The sequence below is a fragment of the Crotalus tigris genome, unplaced genomic scaffold (genome assembly GCF_016545835.1).
Source record: "Crotalus tigris isolate CLP2741 ecotype Arizona unplaced genomic scaffold, ASM1654583v1 scf7180000017765.3138416, whole genome shotgun sequence".
Taxonomy (NCBI): domain Eukaryota; kingdom Metazoa; phylum Chordata; class Lepidosauria; order Squamata; family Viperidae; genus Crotalus; species Crotalus tigris.
Window position 1 is genome coordinate 3,066,397 of NW_024096620.1, and position 20,518 is coordinate 3,086,914.

At 52.1% G+C, this 20,518-nt stretch overlaps 1 protein-coding gene across 12 annotated transcripts in view; it reads left to right on the top strand.

Moving 5' to 3' along the window:
- Positions 1-16,742, top strand: part of DLG1 (discs large MAGUK scaffold protein 1) — a 56,053-nt gene extending 39,311 nt beyond the window's left edge. For 4 of the 12 annotated variants that reach the window (XM_039341548.1, XM_039341555.1, XM_039341556.1 and 1 more), the window contains 10 exons: positions 830-1,006; positions 3,105-3,174; positions 7,763-7,862; positions 10,175-10,216; positions 11,155-11,205; positions 11,664-11,765; positions 14,743-14,915; positions 15,004-15,113; positions 15,513-15,604; positions 16,160-16,266. In XM_039341548.1, coding sequence (XP_039197482.1) covers positions 830-1,006; positions 3,105-3,174; positions 7,763-7,862; positions 10,175-10,216; positions 11,155-11,205; positions 11,664-11,765; positions 14,743-14,915; positions 15,004-15,113; positions 15,513-15,604; positions 16,160-16,266 — 1,024 coding nt within the window. Of the gene's footprint in view, positions 1-829; positions 1,007-3,104; positions 3,175-7,762; positions 7,863-8,176; positions 8,211-10,174; positions 10,217-11,154; positions 11,206-11,663; positions 11,766-14,742; positions 14,916-15,003; positions 15,114-15,512; positions 15,605-16,159 lie in introns of all 12 variants that reach the window. The other 8 variants (XM_039341549.1, XM_039341550.1, XM_039341557.1 and 5 more) reach the window with 4 other exon arrangements.
- Positions 16,743-20,518: the final 3,776 nt, after the last annotated feature.

The following is a 20,518-nucleotide window of genomic DNA, read 5'->3' on the forward strand; positions in this document are numbered from 1 at the left end:
GCTACCTCTGCCTCAGGTCTCGAGGTTTTGGAGCCCAGCAGCCCTCGCTAACTTGGTTTGGCAGGAGAGGCCTGGATATTTGAGGCTCCCCAGTAATTACTGTGTCTCTCCCTCCCGAATGTCACGAAATCTGATCCATGAGGGGTTTATCCAGTCATTCTGCTTGGCTTGACCTTCTGCAGCTCACCAACCCCAATAATACTGGCCTGCCCCTGCCTTTGTTCTTCTCCAGGTGCTCTCCTCTGGCTCTCCTCGTCAGCTCCTGGGGTCTCGAGGCACAAGGACAGGTCCTTCGCCCGGCCCTCGGCCCGGCTGCTCTGCTTCGGCATGCGCTCCCCAGCCTCTGCCTTTCACTTAAGGGTGCCACCCATCCGGTCTCAGTAACTCCCATTAAGCCATATTTCCTCCCCCCCCCCCGCTTACTTTAAGGCGTCTTTCTGTAGGTCTCTTACACCCTGCACCTTGGCACAGCAATGCTAAGCATCTTGGGTCATGCAGCTTGAGCTCATACAACTGTAGAAGCAAAGCAGAATATATTTGGACTGCAGGAAGAATATGAAACTTTATACATTTTTTGGGTGCTGAAGTCGCCACTTAATGCAGCCGCCTCTCCCCCAGCCGATAATGCACCACCAAGCCTCGTCACGCTTCTCCGTTGCCCAGCACTGTTTTTGGGAAACCCAGAGCTCTTAACTGGTTTTCTCCTGGGGACGCAAAGGCCCTTCTCGGATCTTGTCCTCCCCCCCCCGCGCTCCCCAGGATTGCTGGCTCCTTCCTCCTGATTCTGTTCCCTAGTCACACGTTCCGCCTTTCTCCCCTTTGTCTGCAGGGCCCTCTTCGACTACGACAAAACCAAAGACAGCGGTCTCCCCAGCCAAGGGCTGAACTTCCGCTTTGGCAACATTCTCCACGTCATTAACGCGTCAGACGATGAATGGTGGCAGGCAAGGCTGGTGATGCCAGGCGGGGAGAGTGACCAGGTTGGCGTCATTCCCAGCAAACGCAGGTAGCTGCCTTACACCTCGGCCTGAGGCCTGTGTGTGCCTGCCAGGGAAGGGGCTGTGGGAGAGGGGAGCCATTTGAGATCGATTTCCTACAGGCTGGCTGTGCAAACGGTTGGTTGGTCTTCCCTGCCTCCTTTCCTCAAGCCTTCGTGTCTGCCTGTGCTCGAAAGGCTTTCTCCCAAGCCTGACGGGAAGGCAAGGCAGGCAGGCAGGCAGGCTGAAAACGAACTATTGGCATAAAAAGGGGCATTTTTTCCTGCTCCAAAGCTCATGTGACATCCCTGTCCCAGCACTTGGGGGAGAGTCGTGATTTTTAGGGCCACCTCAAGGGATGAGCAGGGCTGGCGGGCCTCTGACTCTCGGGCGAGTCCCAGAGGGCCGCACCAGCAGGGACCTCTTCCGGACTAGAAGAGCCGTTCACTCTGCTGAAGCTGCCGGGATCAGCACACACAGCCAGGGAGAGGTATTTCCCCAAAGCCTCGTGCCATGTAGAGTTTCAGCCCCTGAAATGCACCCAGGAGCCTCCTGGGGGCCGGTGTCCAGAGCAGAGGTGTTACGTGGCTCTTCTTGACCGTGCCCTGGAGCACCTGTGCCACCATATTTTGGGCCTGCTGTAATTTCAGAATGCCTTCGAGGACAGCTGTGTGCAGAGTACACTGCAAAACTAAGTTGTGCGTGAGTCTGAGCAGGGTCTCTAGGTTTAAGAATGTGGGCAGTTGACGCACAAAATGGATTTTGTGCCAAGGTCCTCTTAGCCACAGGTGCCACCTGCTCTTTGAGCAGAGCTATGGGTTCAAAATGGCCTCTAAATTGCGTAATGGTTCCATCTCCAGGTTCAGGGAGGCAGAAAACGCACCGTACTCCATCTGGACTGGGTTGAAGTGAAGACGGTGGCTCTTCATCCAGACGCCAGAGAACCTTGGGGGCCAAACTCGATGGGCCCAGGGTGGAAATGTAGAATTGAGTCTCATCGGCGTCTGAGGGTACTTCACCCCATGTGAACAGAGGGTCTTGCCCAATGGTTTCATACAGATGTTGAATGTAGTGGGGAGAGCAGAGCCTTGAGGCACCTCACAAAGTTGGGGTCTAGTACTGGACCTCTCCCCAATACAAATTTGAATCAGTCTCTAAAAAACCCTCACAGGATTTGGGGGGCATCTTTTCCCCAACTCCCAAGTCTGTCTAAAAGGTTACCAGCGTTGATGGTATCAAAAATTGCTGAGAGGTCAAGGAGGGCCAGGTGGATGGACGTGCCACCGAATTTTAGACCTGCTAAAAGTCATCAGTGTGACCAAAGTTGTCCCATTGCTGTAACCAGGTCTGAATCCTGACCGAAAAGGATCCAGATAATCTGTTTCCTCCGGGATTCAAGGCAGCTGAAGACTGACAGCCTTCTTGGCCAGCTTCCCTAAAAAAGGGAAGTTTGGAGACGAATGCAAATTGTACAGTTGTGATAGATCCAGCAATGGCTTCTTGCAGGCTCTTTCCCTCAAAGACACAATCGCCACGGCATGGGTCCAGCCACCTGTAACCCCCGAGGGGCTTTGACCAGGCAGAAGGGGCGCTGGTGGCCGAGCTCCCGGTCCCAGGGACCCATTGAGGCAAACGGATTAGACTCTCTACCACTAACCAAGCAAAGCCATGTTTCCGTGGGATGTAAAGCTGAGTGTCCGCTCCCCTTCTGACTGGGCGCTGGAAAAGGCCTTGATCTGGCAGGGATTGAGCCCCTTGTTGGATGGGTTTGGCTAGATTTCCCCTTTGCTTCACCATCTATTGTGTATTGTGTTTGTTACCTTCTGCTGCTGCTTTGGGAGCAACCCAGAGTCAGATGAAATGCGTACATTTCGCCACTCCTGGTGCACAAGGAGATATTTTCAACAGGTGGATCTGTGAACTGATCCTTGATTCTCCCCATTATTTTGTGGCCTGTTCAGCAAGTACGGAGTGGGGAGAGAGACCCGCCCCAGCAATCTCTCTCTGCCCAACTCCTGTGACCTTTGCTAAGAGAGAGAGAGAGAGACGCACGGCGGTTGTGTCCCGGGAAGGAAAGGTTCAGAGCCTCTGACTCTCGTAAGTTTTTCTCCTGCGTTTTCCTTGCAGAGTGGAGAAGAAAGAACGCGCTCGGTTGAAGACGGTGAAGTTTAATTCTAAAGCAAGAGGCGACAAAGGGGTGAGTTTGGAGTAAAGATTGCCATTTTAGTGCCTGGCCACTGCAGAGTCACTGCTGGAGCAACCGGGAGAGAGAAGGGAGGAAAGACAAAGTCTTCGCTTGGGCTGATTGACGCAAATTTGAATATTCTGAGTAATTTTTCCAACACTAAAAACCTAAGGGAAATTTGAAGGGGAAAAAAGACCCCAGATAATCAGAGGAGGTTGGTGAAGGATGGAAGCATTGAGGAATTTCTAAATATTTGTTCTTGTTAAATTCAATTGGGGGGGGTGACTTCAAGCCTCTCAGAGAGATGACTGTCCAGTCTCCTCTCCTCTTCGTCCACCGCCTCTCTGGGCCATGAATTTACCCGTTTGGGGGTTTTCCCTGACGTTCCCTCAGAGCCTGCCTTCCTGAGCCTCCGTTGATGCTCTGGGAAGCAGAAGGTGGGCCAGACCAGGTTGCCACCAGGCCGACTGTTTCTGTTTAGTGGGGAAGGCCGGTTCCCCTGGCCACGGCTGGCCTTTTCCTGCCAGGGTCCAGCGTTTGCAAGTCTCCTGGATATTCAGCCGAGCGAGCGCCCTTGAATTGCTTCCCTCGGCTCTGTTGGTGGCGCAGAGCCCACCTGGGCCTCGTCTGGTCCCGGCTGCCGTAGCCCCATCCCTGGGGACACCAGAGCTCTTCCACAGACCCCTCCCCACCTTCGAGGGGTACATTGTCAGGTGTCCCACCTCTACCCTAACCCTAAAGCCCACCCTTTAGCCTTCTCACAGTAGCGCAAAGAGGAGGCCGTTCTGAGGTTTCGCTAAGAGTCCCGGATGCTGAAGCTCATGAGCTGAAGGAGAGTCCCAGGGCAGATCCCGATTCCTCGTAGGCACTTCTGAAACCAGACGGCCTCCAAAAGCACAGCAGTAGGCAGGTGTTGCAAATACAGAAGCAAAAGTTCTCCCAAGGGGAAGAAGGATGGGATGTAAGGATGGAAAGGGATCTCCACCACTACGGCATCCCGGAGAAATGTCTGCCCAGTCTTTGCTTATCAAATCTGGTGAAGGAAAGTCTCCACCTCCTGAGTAAACCTTGTTGAAGCAGCTCTTATTTAAAGTTAGACGTTTCCTGCTGTCCAAAGGAAACGGATTGGTTTCTCTGTAATTTAAACCCAGAGTTTTTTGCCCTATCCTTAGAATAGTGGAACAATTCTGTCACTTATACTACACAACAACCTTCAGCTACTTAGAACCATCGGGCTGGAAGGGACCTTAGAGGTATCTAGAATGGGATAGAGCTGGAAGGGACCTTGGAGGTCTTCTAGTCCAACCCTCTGCTCAAGGCAGAAGACCTTATTCCATTCCGGACAAATGGATGTCCAGTCTCTTCTTTAAAAGCTCAGTGATGGAGCCCCCACAACTCCAGGAGGCTAAGCTGCTCCATCGATTCATTATTCTCAGGGGCAGGAAATTTCTCCTTAATTCCAGGTTGGGTCTCTTCTCCCCCTAGCCCAGTGAGCTTCCCCCCTTTGCTATTATATTTGATGCCCTTCTCTATACGCTTTCTAGGGTCTGAGTCACGATCCTTCTGGGTGGCCATAATGAGGCATGGAAGACCAAATAAAATCCTTATGCCATCTTGGAAATCGTATCTAGATTATGTAGGATCTAGGAATCCAGGTCTCTGTCTCTGTGCCTGTGCCCCCTCCCCCGCCCAGGGTTCAAGCTCCCCCTAATTCTCCTCCTCTCACCCTTTTGTGTCCATCACTCCGTATTTCTGTCCTGATATTCCCCGGTCTGGCCATCGCCACTTACCCGGACATTCATTGCTCGTCCATCTCCTATTGTAAAGTATTGGGAAATGTACTTTTTTCTGTATTTGGGGGGTCAAGTGATTTGTGGTTTCATTTTGGGACACTGAGGATCGAGGAAGGCAAAGTGAATAGGTAGCTGACTGTACCCAAAGCACCAGCCGAGGCCCAGCTGCAGGGATCCCTGGGCCTCTTGGGCCTGGCGTGGTTTGGCTTCTTGGGAAGAGTGAATGTGCTGGCCTGGCCCTCTTGGTTGCCCCCCCCCCACTGCCACCCCCAGTGGGGAACTTGGCTTGGCTGATCTGTGCCGGTGGCAGCCAGAGGGACGAAGAGGAAGAAGAGCACCTGGATTATAACTGTTTGCTCTCTACAAGGTCCCTCACGATTGTTATCCACTCTTTTCCATTTGGTCCCTTCCTTCCTTCCTTCCTTCCTTCCTTCCTTCCTTCCTCCCTCTCTCCCTCCCTCCCTCCCTCCTTCCCTCCCCACTGAAGACTTGGAGTGAAAAAATAAACACCAGAAGTGAAGTGTGACGGGCAGAGGCGTGTGTGGCTGCAGCCAAAAGCCCTTTGGAGGCTAGCAGCCCTGGGCATTGGGGAACTAGCAGAGTGTCTGGCTTGCTTGCCCCCCCTCCCCCCCAAGATTTGCTGACAGATCCAGCAGCCACGCCTGGCAGTTCCTTGCCCATGCACCCACACTTGGAGAAATCCACAGGGCTTGGCCAAGCAGTTGTCAAATTGCGGGGGTGGGGGTGGAGGTGGGATAATTGCAGGACAGTTTATTTTTATTGATTGGTTGGTTTGATTTCTGTAGCTGCCCATCTCAAGAAGGGCAGGGTGCATCAGTTATGCTGCACTAATCTCCCCCTTGCCCCTCCCTAACAACGTCTTGCCCTTCTCCGTGGCTAGAAGGAGCAGAACGTCCTGAGGCCGCCTTCCGTTTGGCAAACCAGTTGTTTACGGGACCCCTCGGAGTCCGGAGTTACCTTTTCTTTTAGGGAAGCATGAACCACTCTCTGTGCAGCCTCCTCGCAGCTGAGCTGCCCGTGGCTCTTGTACCTTAACCCTGCACCAGACCCATGCATGGAAACCGGAGGAGGAGACCCTCAAGTACGCTTGCCATTGAGAGACCACTGCCTGCCTGCCTGCCTGCCTGCCTGCCTTCCGCGCCTTGCCTTGATGTGGGCTTTCCCCTGGGGAGCCTGTCCCCCCCCCGCCTGCCTGGCATCTTCCTGGAAACGCTGAGCATGCTTGCCGTTGCTGATGGCCGCTTAATACCCCCTTGCCCTCTTTGATCAGGAGCACACGACGGCCTGATCTTTGGGAGAACTAACCAGGCGCAGCAGAGAGATGGAAACGTTGTGCAAAATCGATTGCTCCCTTGGTGGTGGTGGTGATGATGGGGAGTTCCCTCTCCTGCAGTGTGATCAAAATGTCCCGTTCAGGGCTCCCTGCGGCTGGGTGCTAAATGGGCTGGCTTCTTTGCTCACTCAGTGTCCACTTCTGCTCCGTAACCTGCTGGGACAGACGGGGCTGGCCGGCTGTGGCCTTTCCTTCCCGCTGCCTGCCCCTGCTCCTGCCCCCCCCTTGCTAAGTCCGCAATGCCTAACACTCCTGCCAGCTCTCCTGCCCAGGGAAAGCCTCGCGGCTGACGGCTTTCACAAGTCCACAGGCGAAGAGACTTCTAGGCACATTTTATTTCATTTTATTTTGCTATCGGAGCCGACTTCTAATCGTTCTCCATGCAGCGGAAGAGTCCAGTCCATTTCTGCAAGTGGGGGAGGCAGGACGGGCGGGAGTTTTCGTTCCACCTTGTCCCTTATTCTATTTGGGGGGGGGGAATCATGAAAAGTTGCCCAAACCCCTGGCGCAGGGGGGTCATTTACGCAAACCCTCCTGGACCTGGAAGGGGGGGTGTCCCCCCCCTCGGCTTTATGCTGGAGCTGTGCCGTAACTGGTTGGGAGGGCTCAGGCTCCCCCTGGAGACCGAATTCACCAATTATGAATTTGCACAATTCATTAAACTATTACCTAAGCGTTAACACCCCCTCCCCATACCCAAACGGAAGGTCAGGTTAACCAACTGAGCCTATTTTAGCTGACCCAAGTCCAACATGTTGGTGAAGGTGGCCAATTGCTCTTCACCTGGTTACCTGGGGCCCAGCAGGCTTTCAGCAGCATTCCTGCTTAGTGTTTCCAGCCCTTTCCGTAACCCTTCCCCCCCAATCCATAGTTGCTGACTTTCGTCCCCAGTGAGCCTCAGGGAAAGGTCAGCTTGCTTGCCCTCCCCCCTCCAGTGCCCATCCAAAGTGTTGGGGGTCTAATGCAGACTTCTAGTCTCTGGGACCCCAAGAGCTGCAGCCAGGACAGGCAGCTTGCCCTGGGCTCCTCAGTGCCAGCCACTCCCGGGGATCCCTGGGGCCGGAATCGGTTAGGCAGGGTGTCTGGAAACCCGCAAGCTCTTCAGGCTAAATAGCAGGCCTGTTTCCTCCCCCCCCCATCCCTTTCTGGCCAGGGGAGGGGGAGAATTCCAAAATCTATGCTGCTTCTCTGCCAGAAGGCCCAAAGCATAGACAGGAGTCCAGTGACTTGCTCTTGGAAGCGAGGGCATCGTAGGGACCGGCACAGGAGCCCAGAAGGCAGAGCCCCTCATCCCTTCCCCTCCCCCCTCCTGAGACTTGGGCAGAGAGAGGTCTGCATGCTGGAGGGTAGAAGTCGGTCTCCCCGGAGCGGCTGCTGCTGGCCCTGGGCCTTTCTGACCTGCCGGGCGCCGACACCCACCCTCTGTTTGCCCCTCTTTCCTTCTCTTCTTCAGCAGTCATTCAATGACAAGCGTAAAAAGAACCTCTTTTCCCGAAAATTTCCCTTCTACAAGAACAAGGACCCGAGTGAGGCCGAGACCAGTGATGTTGACCGGAAGTATGGGGGGTGCGGTGTGGCCTGGAAAAGGGTCCCAAGAGCATCCGTGGGGAGCCAAGCCGTGGGTCTAGTGGAGGGGGGCAACTGGCAGGCAAAAACTCTCCTTTTATGGCCATGGGGTGTTCTCACTCGCCCCACTTTGAGGCGGGGCTTCAGGGGAATTGTGCTTTTGAGTGGGGGGGCTGGTGGGCTGGCTCCCCACGGATGCTGCTGGGACTGTCCTGGAGCAGCCTCCGGAGGATGCGCTACTGACGGATGTTTTCTCTGTGATTGCCTCCTCCTTGCTTGCCCTCGGGGAACTACTCCACAGGAGATCCCTGGAGACATGGGATCAAAAGGCCTGAGTAAGTGACCCCCCTCCCTCCCCCCCTCCTCAGCCCCGGCTGCCCCTTCCCCGCTGCAGGGGAGCTTTCCAGCCTCTCATCCCTTTGGACTGGGGCCGAGAGGACTAGAGGGAGGAGCCTTTGCGGAGGCTCAGAAATGGGGGGCCGATGCGTTTTTCAGGGGTTTCTTTCCTGGCAAACGTGAAAGTGGCCTTGAAGAACGCTGCACTGTTGGTAGAGAAACGGCTGGATAAAGACTGCCGTGACCAGGACTCTCTCCAGGCCTTCCTGCCCCACACGCTCGCTCGTCCCCAGAACTGGTTGCTGTTGCTGGGCAGGGGGCTTTCCCCATGCACAGGCCGTCCACAGCAGCCCCTCCCTCCCTTCTCATGGGGCGGCTTATCCCCTGGGTTAAATTGGGACCAGATTTTCTCTCTAAAATAGACCCAGGTCTGCTGTAACATCACGAAGGTCTTCCCTCCACTATACGCTTGACCTGTGCCACCACCCCCGCCACTCTCCCCACTCCCTGCCTAGCTCACCCTCCCCTCAGAGCAGCCCCTCTCCCTGGAGGGGTCCCAAGGCTGCTCGGCCCACACAGCCACCGGGGGCCGCTTTCCGGGGCTTTGGCCCTTGGCAGGGGACCCTGCCCTCTGGTTAGCCTGCCTTGCCTTGAGGGCGATACTTGGGCAGGTAAAAATCCCCAGGAAGGAAGAATGGGGAGGGTCTGCCTGCAGTGGACCTTCCTCCTGCCCCCAGGCGAGTGCGGTCAGCCTGGCTCAGTTGGTGGGAGGCCGGCTTCTTAAGGCCTTTTCTCTAATAAGCCATATTGGCAGGAGGGTCTCCCAGCTGGGTGACAGGGGTGGGGTGGGGGGGCGTGGTGAAAAGGCTTGAAGGTGGGCCGCAGGTTGGCGAGGGGTCAAGTGATGCAGGACAAGCCTCTCCTGGGCCTTCCTCAGGAGGAGTCTGGCTTCATCTTCTCAAGCTGGCAGCTCTGGGCCTCCTTTTTGCTGCAGGCATCTTGGGCAGCATACAGGCCCCAGTGCCGAGGTGCCCCACCACTTAGCCCCTCTTCCCCACCCGTGTTCAGACTCGGTCCCCCTGCTCGCCCCCTGAAGATGAAAGAGCCCTCTGGACTCCCTCCCTCTGGGCCGTGGTGCAAAGCTTCTCTTTTCCTTTTCAGCCGACTGGACGGCTCCCAGTCAAAAATTAAAAGACATACGAGATCATTTTAAAATTATAAAACACAACCGGTTAAAACCTTAAAGCAACAGAAACCTGGTGCCAATCCATATTAGCAAGCCCTCCCCTCGTTCTCTCCCAACGCTTGGAGGGAAAGAAAAGCGGCCTGAAAAGGCGCTTCGGCAGCCAGAGTGACCGGGGGGGCTGCCCCATCTTCTGGGGGTTCCCACCCTTGCTCCTGCCTCCCCCCCAAAGGAATCCCGCGAAGGGAGCCTCAGGCAGCCCACGAGGGCCACGGCTCAGGCTCATTCTGGACCCTTCCAGAAGACACCCTGGGCTCCACCGCCTGTAGGCCAGGCTTTCCTTGCTTCAGGTGGAGACATCCAGCCCCCTTTGGGCCTACAACTGCGTTTTTGGGGTGGGCGGCTGCTCCCCATCATAGCCGGGTTCTGATGAGGGTCTTCTCTGAACCCGCCTCCTTCAGGTTATGCCCACCCCCATTTTGTGGAAATGAATTTCGGAGGTCGGCGATGGGCTGGATGTGGGTCCTGGTCCCGATCCCTGGAATGGGGCAGAGGGCCGCCTGTGTAACCTCCTTTCTCTGGAAGTGTGTTGTGAATTGTGGGTTTCTCTTTCGGCTTTAGGGATATTGGCCATGGAGCTGGAGAGCCGTGATGTGTGTCAAGAGAGGCTTGTCAGACACTTTATTATCCTAAGTTGCCCCTGGAGGTGTTCTTTGGCCTTTGAAGGCCCTTCGGGTTTCTTGGCACGGCTCCTAATTTCTGCTTTGTACTTCTTTTCAGAGCATGTGACTTCCAATGCCAGCGACAGTGAAAGCAGTTACCGTAAGTGTATGGAATTGTGTTCCTTTTTGCTGTTTTTTTTCTGGGAACTTACAGAAATTCAGGCTTACTTTTAAGAGCAGTTGGATAACGGGGCTGTCCTTGACGCTTCAGCTGGTACAAAAGACGGTGGCTGCCAGTTGGCTTGTGGGGGGCAATTTAAGTTGCTGGTAAAGCCCACCGTGGCGGAGGGCTGGGTGATCTGCGTGGGTCCTATTGAGCGAGGGAGGTTGTCTTATGTGACCCAGGAGGAGGAGGAGAGCCTTTTGTGCCTCAATGGCCGTCTTGTGGCCGCTCATCCCATTGGAGCGTCCTCTTGTCTTGTGCTTCCCAAAGGCTCTAAAGATGTGGCTGGGTCAAGGGTTCGGTGGATCTGGCGGAGGTTCGGAGGCTGCTGGGTGGCTGTGCTGGTTGGCCCATCCCTTGCCCTTGCCGGCTTTTTGTGCTTCTGGTTTTTATTTTCCTTTTAGTGGAGTTTTAAATTCGTTTCAAATGGGTCTTTTTTGCTTGTCCTGAGCCTTTGAAGAAGAGTGAAAGGGGCCTTTGTGATGTTTCTGCACCAGTCCTGTTGCAAAGTTCATTTCAGCAGACTGAAAATAAAACCCTTTCACTGAAACATTATTGACCTCATTAAGGACTCTGTAAGCAACAGGCGCAAAAGAAATAGAAAATTAAAAACTGAAGGAAGTGCGTTAAAGGTGGTTGAGAGGTTGGTCTTCTCCCCTTCCTAGAGTCTCTGTTGTTCTCCAGCGTTAATCTGCAACCGGCTTCCCTTGCAGGCCGTGGTGGGCTGAGGCCTCCCGGGGAGCTTTAGGGTTTTATGTCGAAGCTGCTGGTCGCTGGCAGGAGGCCTGGCTGGACGGGCTGAGGGGAAGGAGGGCATCCTATAAACAGGTGTGTTAGGTCACAGTCTCTGATGGTTTCTCTTTCTGACTTTCTAGGTGGCCAGGAAGAGTACGTCTTGTCTTACGAACCGGTCACACAGCAGGAAGGTTTGTACCGTTCGGCCGCCGGAGAGAGTTTGCGTGGAGAAGGCCTTGCCTGCTGGCTGGGATGTAGATCTCCCTGTTCAGCCCCGCAAAGGGTGCATCCGTCAGATCTCGCCTGCCCTGCCCTACGTGGCTGCTGAACGTATCCTCTTCCACCTCACGTGGCCAGATCAATCAAAACTACCTCATGATTTTGAAGTAAATGTGGAGGACAGAAAAAGTGGAAGGTGCTCAAGAAAAGGTTGCCCATCCATGCTTCTGGTCCTCAGGATTGGGTTGCTGAAGAATGTCTTTGAGGGACTGACTCAAAGTGGAGTGTCAGTGGCCCTCTGACCTTTTCCCACTTCCTCGGGCGTCTTCCAGAAAAGGGGGTGCTGCTATTGCTAGGGAGACGTGGTTCTTTCGCCCTCCCCTCCCTCTGCCAGAACCCCCTAACCGGAGGCCTGTTTTCTGTTTTTCAGTCAGCTACACGCGTCCTGTGATTGTCTTGGGTCCCATGAAAGACCGCATCAACGACGACCTCATCTCGGAATTTCCTGACAAGTTTGGCTCTTGCGTCCCACGTATGTATGCCACGTGGGGGTGGGGCTGACGAGGGGATGCAGGTGGGCGCTGTGGGTGGCTGTGGTTGTTCCCCTCCTCAAGGCGGTTGAAAATTGTACGCCTTTTCACTTGCAACCTGCCTGGCTTTTGTAAGCGATGGCTGGAGTAACCCCAGAGCATGTGCGGGCACAGCACCTGGAAGCCTTCAGCCAAAATTTCAGGTGGGTGACAGAACTGATGCAGCAGGAGCAGCCATCGTCTCTCCCCCCCCCCCCCCGTTCCCAGGAGCCACCCTTGGTGGATCCAAGACCAGCTCTCTCCTGCTGGGATCTGGCCAGGTTCCTCCAGGAAGTCAGGTGCTCCCGGATGAGGCAAGAGGGGTGATTCCGAGAGGCTTTGAACTAAGAAAAAGCGGTTTGTGTGAGAGATCTCATGCCCCCTCTCTCCCCCCCCCGTGTCAGCCCTTTGGGGTAGACCAGACAGGTAAAACCCCAGCCCTCCCCCCTTTTTTAGAAGGCTGCAGTCACAGAACCTGGCGAGTCTGGGCAGGGAGGGCTGAGAGGCGCTCTCCTCCTCCTGCCGGCCTGCGGATCATCCTCCTGTCTCTCAAGGTGGCGGCAGGCTGTCTTCCTGGCCCCGCTAAATGGGATCAGAGCCTGCCTGATTTCCGCTGGCGTGGTTGCGTGTGAGGTTCCCCTGGGCAGGCGCAACCCCAGGACAGGCTCTCTTCCTGGGTCCTTCCTAAATTGGCACCTGGGCCCACCGCGGCCTCCTCTAGGGGTGGAGATGACAAAGCAGGCAGGCGGCCTGGAGCAGGCCCAGAATCCTCTCACAAGCGCATTCGCCCTGATCGAGTCTGTCTGAAAGGAGATTGCAGGAGCCTCTTTGGACTCCCTAAAATGGCTCTGCCGGAAAGTTCTGATTCTTTTCTTTCCGATGACCTACGAGGTTTGCAAGATGTCGAAAGTGGCTTTTAAATCTGGCGATATGCCGGCACTCGGAAAAGCCAGAGCCAGTTTGAAAAGCGCCATAAAAAGAGCAAAGCAAGCCTATTGTCAGAAAATTCAGAACTTTTTCAGGACCCAACGAACATCAGGTGTTTATGGCAAGGCACAATGGCCGGGCCATTACAGACTAAAAGGTGATTCCGTCATGTGATAAAGGCGACACAGACTTTTTAAATGAGCTGAACTCATTTTTTGGAAGATTCGAGGCATCTGCAAGGAAAGCTGTGCCCCATTCTGACAAGCAAGTGCTTAGCTTTGACGTTACCTCTGTCTGGAGAACACTGCGGAAAATTAACATTCGGAAAGCAGCAGGCCCAGATAACATCCCTGGCCGGGTCCCTAGAGAATGTGCAGATGGACTGGCTCGTGTTCTTACAGATATTTTCAATCTTTCACTGCAGCAGGCAGTGGGTCCCGTCATGTTTTAAGATGACCATTATCTTGCCAGTGCCAAAAAAGTCTACAGCTACAGGTCTCAGTCACTACTGTCCAGTTGCACTTACAGCCATCGTTATGAAATGTTTTGAGAGGCTGATGAAGGACATTATTGTATCCAGCCTCCCTCTAGCATTTGACTTGCTTCGGTTTGCTTACCATCCAAATTGCTCTATAGAGGATGCTATTTCTTCTGTTCTCCATCTGAGCTTGGCACACTTAAGAGGAAAGAAACACTCATGTGTGCGAATGCTGTTTGTCGACTTCAGTTTGGTATTTAATACAATCATTTCTCAGCATCTAGTAGACAAACTGGGCCTTTTAGGATTCAACACTCCTTTGTGAACTGGATTCTTGATTTTCTTACTGACAGGTCCCAGTATGTGTGAGTTGGGATTAATATTTCTAACACCATTTTCTTGAGTATAGGTTCTCCTCAGGGCTATGTCCTAAGTCTGCTGTTGTTCATCTTTTTGACCCATGACTGTTGTGCCAGGTTTGCCACCAACCATATTGTGAAGTATGCAAATGATAACAGCATTAGTGGGCCTTATTCAAGATGACAGTGAGGGTGCTGACCGAAAGGAAGTACAGGGTTTTGGTGAAGAGATCATTGTTGATTTCAGAAAAGGCAGGCACAGCCATACACCTCTGTGTATTAATGATTCTCCTCTGGAGGTGATTAGCAGCATCAGGTTTCTGGGTGTGCAGCTAACGAGTAGTCTAGCTTGGTTGCTCAACAGTGAGACACTGGTAAAGCAGGCACAGCAGCGCCTGCATTTTCTGAGTCGCATGGGGAAAGCATATCTTCCTTCCCCTGCCCTTACCACTCTCTACAAGGGATGATGGAGAGCATCCTGTCACACTGAATTACTGTCTGGTTTGGAAGCATCCCTGCTTCAGACAGGAGGGCAGTGCAGAGAGTGGTGAGGGTGGCAGAAAAGATCACTGGCAGTTCCCTCCCTTCCATCCAGGACATGGCATATAAGCGAGGATTTTCTGGGATGCTACACATCCTCTTCACGACCTGTTTTCGCTGTTCCCTTCTGGTCCACAGGGGGCTCTGTGGGATCCGAAGCAGAACATCCAGATTCATTCACAGTTTTGTTCCATACCGCATCAACCTTGTGAACTCTCAAGTTTCCTCTTTCCACTATATATTCAAAATGGAGAATGTATATAGCATGTGTATGTGTGTGGTACTGTTTATGGGTAGATATATACCTTCTTTTGAGAGTAGACAACAGAATTTTATTTTTAATGTGGGCCAGTGTGTTCATAGTAAAAAATGACAATAAAAGTTGTCTTATCTTTCTGAAGAGCCTCTGGCTCTGCCACCAGAGCCATGATGATTGTGAAGGGTCATCCTACACACACACACACACACACACACACACACACACCACCCTTCTGTCAGCTGTGCTTCTGGGCTCTGATGTGTGTTGTGTGTACATCTCGTTGGGTCTCGTGTCCAGCTGCTTTGCAGCATCAGTAGAAGAACTTGTTGCCAGTGGACGTCCGCTCAGCCTCTGCTTCCTCCCCCCCCTCTCAAAAGATACGACCCGGCCAAAACGAGATTATGAGGTGGATGGGCGAGATTACCACTTTGTGATGTCACGAGAACAAATGGAGAAAGACATCCAGGATCACCGATTCATTGAAGCCGGCCAGTACAACAACCACCTCTACGGGACGAGTGTCCGGTCCGTGAGGGAGGTGGCCGAGAAGGTAAAGGTGCTTCTCCCCCACCCTGTGTCGAGGCCCTGAGGCCAGTGGCACTGAGCGGCCCCTCAGGCAGCCTCTCCTTCCCTGCCAGGGCAAGCACTGCATCCTTGATGTCTCTGGGAACGCCATCAAGAGGCTCCAGAGCGCCCAGCTGCACCCGGTCTCCATCTTCGTCAAGCCCAAGTCTGTGGAGAACATCATGTGAGTGCTTGCCCCTTTCTGCCCCTCCCCTCTGGCTGCTGCTGGGGCTCCTTCGGGATCACCCCCAGGAGCCTTCCAAGGGAGCGGAGTCCCAGCTGGCTGGCTGGCTTCCCTCTTCCCCCCCTTCTTCCCCCCTGAGGTGAGAAGGCAACTCCCTCCCTTTTCCCTTGTGCTCAGTCATGCCTGTGACATAGTTCCACAAAGTTATTAAAGTGGGGAGGGATGGCAACCTGGGGAGGTCGAGATTGGAGGAACCCCCCCCCCGTTGCCCACCCCCATTTCCTACCCTCTAACCAAGGGAAACCCTGTCTAGCCCCCCCCTCAACTTTCCTGTGTGTGTTTAAATCTGATAAATCTTTTTTGTTGCTAACGCTGAGTTTGAAATATCTGCAAATTCAGGGAAATGAATAAGCGATTAACGGATGAGCAAGCTCGAAAAACCTTTGAACGGGCCATGAAGCTGGAGCAAGAGTTTACAGAACATTTCACAGGTGGGGAGCCTCTGCCTCCATCCCACGTGTGTCCCCAACGCCGTTGGTGCTCCCTTCTTTTTGCTATCTGGGGGGGGAATCCCGAAATGTCCCAGGAGCAGCCGGAACGTTCCCTGTCTTGGGGACGATGACAGGAATCGGTTGTCTATGTGGCCCTGGAGCCGGCCTCTGTGATGCCTGGCCTCTGGAGTCTGCACCAGGCAGTTCTCTCCTCTGGTTCCCGATGCTCCCGAGCTTGGCTCTGTCCGTGGAAGGGCCAGTTAGGGGAGGTTGGGGCCCGGCTGCTCCCAATTTGCAGCGTGTGGTTTTGCATCTGCCATCTTGGGGGGATTCGGCCCAGGGCTCCCCTACACTAGGGATCTGGAAGGAGAAGGCCCTGAATAGCCCACCCCCACCCCAGTTTCTGAACATCTTTAGGGGAAGCAGCTGAGCCACAGAATCCAGGGGGACCAAGCCTCGCAATAGAGTTGGGGGAGGGGGAACTGCAAGAACTCTGCAAGCAAGGGAAAGAGCAGAATGGGGTCTTCAGCAGCTGTCTTGTTTGTGTCCCTACAGCCATTGTGCAAGGTGACACATTGGAAGAGATTTACAATCATGTCAAGCAAGTCATTGAGGATCACTCCAGCCCCGTCATTTGGGTGCTGGCCAAGGAGAAGCTCTGAGGGTCCCCCAACTCCAGGAGTCGGCCTCCTCCACCGCCAGCCAGCCAGCCAGCCAGCCTTCCTGCCTGCCTGCCTGCCTTCCTGCCTGCCTGCTGGCATTCGCTCCTCTGGGCTCCCCTGCAACGTACAAAGCCTAGTTTCAGCTGCTGGTCGAGGGCTCTCTTCTCAAGAATCAGGAGACTCTTTCCACCCCATGGATCAAAATGGAGAATATTGCGGTTAAAATTCCTTAATGTTTAAGGGAAAGTATCCTTCAGAGACTCTGAGAAAACAAAGCTTTTTATGCAGCCTTTTAACGATTTTGTAATAAGATGAAAGAAAAGTGGTCTTAATGTAAATTGTGAGCAGTTTTGCACGTTTGAATTTGCTAGCATGGTTTCCTTCAAGAGATTTGGGTTCAAATTATAATTTCAGTTTCTGCCACAAACATATATTTTTTCTCTTAGTTTAATAAAAATCTTTTTTAAAAAATCAAAGCTAATGTATTCTTAAATGGCATTATTTGAAAAGGAAAAACTAATTTTCATAATTAAACAAGAAAATCTTTATAGCATTATTATTTTTCTTGTTGCTCTTACAGAGTGAAATGTTCTCCTGTTTTTAAACTAGGTCCTACAAAACTACTTGGAATGTCTTCAGATCATAATAGATAACTGCATTTTTAAATTTTAGGTGCTTAAAAACCTTGGACTTTGCTTAAGAATTATGGATTTTGCTTTGAAAATATTATAAAGGCAATTATAATGGTTATAAATTCTCAATATCTATAAATATAAATATATTCTTAGCCAGATTTTAATGAATATTTTACTGATAATAATTGCTTATTTTGTTATAATGAAACTATATATATATATATACACACACACACACACACACACATATATATATATACATATATTAAACTTTCCTGAACTAAAATCTAAGCGTGAGAACTGTTTTTCTTAAAAACGCCCCACAAAATGCATAATTTTCACATCTAGTTTTGAGAATAGAAAAGATTGATTATAAGCAAATCAGCTTTTGCTGCTATGTTTTTGGCAGGTTCCTGCCCCATCTGAGCTTCTGAACCCAGAGCAGTGCACCCTGCTGTCCCATCCTACGCCCCAGGCAAGTGGAGACGGACCTCCAGTGGTTTCCGTTTAGAGGCCAGAGTTGAAATGCGTCTGAAGCCAAGTTATAATTGCCTTTCCTTCCCTTCAGCTTCCCACAGGCTTCCCCTGTGCTTTTGGGTCCAGCTCAAGGGGATCACCTATTAAGCCCTGCATGGCAGGGATCCAGGCTATCTGGGAAACTGGCTCAGCCCGATGGATTGGCCTTTATTTATTGTTTTGATGTTTTATTTTTCATTTTATTCAATGTCTGTAAGCTGCCTAGAGCAGGGGACTTCAAACGTAGCCCTTTTATGACTTGCACGTCATAAAAGGGCCAGGTTTGAAGACCCCTGGCCTAGAGCCACCTTGGGTGCCATGGGCGGCATACAGATTTGATAGATAAATAAAGCTATAAACAGCCCTTATCAGTTCTTCAGAAAAAGAGCTACTAAACTGTGTAAATTGCAGAGTGTGTTGCTATTACATCACAGAGAAAAGATTAAGAATTGGGTTTTCAGACAGAACTCTGGAAATAAAAATGAAACTTGCCAGCAGCACCTAGTAAAGTTTATCCTGATGTAAAAGAGGTGGCTGTGGGTAGTCTCACAATAGACGTGTGTTTCTAATTTGCCATCACTAGGCTGGTGTTGTTTTCTTCATCCCTTGTGAATTTTATTCCTTGGAAGATGATGTTGGTAGTCTCCTGTGTTTTCTATAGTTGGTCCTTTTGCAATATGACAAAGACGTCATCTGCATGCTGAATCCATACTTTGGGTTGTATGTAAGGGAGTACTAAGAGCCGTGGTGGCGAACCTATGGCACGCGTGCCACAGGTGGCACGCAGAGCCCTCTCTGTGGGCATGCACGCCATCGCCCCGGTCCTAGGCCTTCAGCTGGGTGTTATAAAACTGCTGCCATCTGCAAAAAAAAGGTTCAATCAATCAATCAATTTCAACATCTCTTGGGGGGAAAAAAAGATCTCGCAAAGTTGGAATTGATTAATTGAACTTTTTAGTCCCACCCAGTCTGCTGTTACCACTGCAGCCATGCCCACCCAATGGGCCACGCCCATCCTACACTCAACGATGCAGAAGTGGGTTTTGGGTTGCAGTTTGGGCAGTCCGTCTCTAAAAGGTTCGCCATCACTGCTGTAGAGTATGGGTTCTACAGTGAGGGAAAAAATCATTTGATCCCCTGCTGATTTTGTACGCTTTCCCACTGACAAAAAAATGATCAGTCTATAGTTATGGTAGGTTTATTTTAAAACAGAGAGGCAGAATAAAAACAAAAAAATTCAGAAAAACGCATTTCAATGATTTGCATTTTAATGAGTGAAATAAGTATTTGACTAGAGTTAATCGAAGCCAGACTGCCATCAACCAAAAGAACCAAGCCTTTGAAACAAGCCATAGTAAGCTGCCTGGCCAACCCAGCTGAGCTGAGCGCCTGGGTCAATGAGGCTGCCTGCAGCGGGGGCCGAAGGGGCCAAACTGCTGGGGATAATCACCGGGTGATGTATGTATCGGTCCAAGGCCTAAAGCTGCCCATCTCACATAGCAAGGGATTCTTGAGTGGCGTACAACAACCTTAAAACAATAAATGCATTAAAAGCTTAAAAACAAAGCTAAGGCAAGTAGTGGGTGAAGAGATGTTGATGATAACGGAGCCACCTCACTAACTCCTCCCTCCCCCTGAGGTGCCCAGGCTTGATGGCACAGCCAGATCTTGAGGGACCTTCAGAAGGTCAGACGGGACGGAGCCGACTTCGGCTCAGCTGGCATGAGGGTATTCCACAAGGGAGGCACCCCAGCAGACCCCCACGCCCCCTGGGGCCAGCCAAAGGTTACACGGAACCCACAGACCCTAACCCTCTGCTGGGTCTGGTGGGATGGACAGATGTGCAGAGAGCGGCGCTGCCTCAGATAACCGGTTCCCTGCCATGTAAGGCTGTGAAGATTAACATCAGCACCATGAATTGGATCCAGAAATAAACTGGGAACCAGTGCAGCTCACAAAGCAGAGGTGTGTTCTACCGGAAACACACATAACTGCTTGTGTCACTGCATTTTGTACCAGCTGAAATTTCTGAACAGTCTTCAAGGGCAGCCCCATGCAGAGCACATTACAGTAGGCCAGCCAGGCGGTGACCAGGGCGTGAGTGGCTGTGAGAAGGGTCTCTCCATCTAGGAACAGGGCACAACGGGCACACAATAGAGAACTGTGCATTTCTCATTTCAGTGAATAATGTTTTTAGTGTGTTCTGGGGTGTTTCATATTGTACAGGTAATTCTCGACTTGCAAGTGCAGTTAGGGCCAAAATTTCTGTTGCTAAGTGAGACATTTGTTAAGTGAATTTTACAATCTTTTTTGCCACAGTTGTTAAGTGAATCACTGTGGTTGTTAAGTTAGTAACATGGTTGTTAAGTGAATCTGGCTTCCCCATTGACTGTTCTTGTCAGAAAGTCATACCAGGGGATCCCGTAACCCATTGGGACGCTTGGCAAGCAGCATGAAAACAAGTTGCTCAGCCATGAATTTTGTTCACATGACCATGGGTGTAATGCAACGGTCATAAGTGTGAAAAACAGTCATAAGTTACATAAGTTAAGAACTGCCTGTATCTTGGGTTGTTGCCTTTGTTCCTGTTACAGTTCCTTCTTCATTTTTTGGGGGGGGGAGTTGATTTGTTGGTTTTTAACGTTAACCACTGGAAGTGGTGAGAACATTGTGGGTGGCCAAATGGTTTATGCCATAAAAATAGATAGATGCCCCTGAGGTCAGCTGCTGTCTAATCTGGCTCTGCTGCTGCCAGGAGGGTCTGGCCTGACCTCAGCTCAACATCCCTCCAGTCCCCCCCCCAACCATTTCCTCCCTCCGTTTCCACGCTCCCTTCCCTGGGAGAAGAATGAGGTGGGCTTTTGTGCCCTGTTCCCTGGCTGGCTGCTCTGGTCTTCCTTGCTGAGAAAGCCGCTATTCTTTCCAACCATGAGGTGGTAGTGCTGGACAGGCCATACTCCTCCTTTTCCAGGCATTGCCTACATGGGGGGGGGGGGCTGGAGGACACATTTATGAACCTTGGCAGTTATTAACTTCTCCAGGCGCAGAGCCTCGTTCCCCACCCCAAGGGCCAGCCTGTGTCCTAAGAGGGAGGGGCCCGG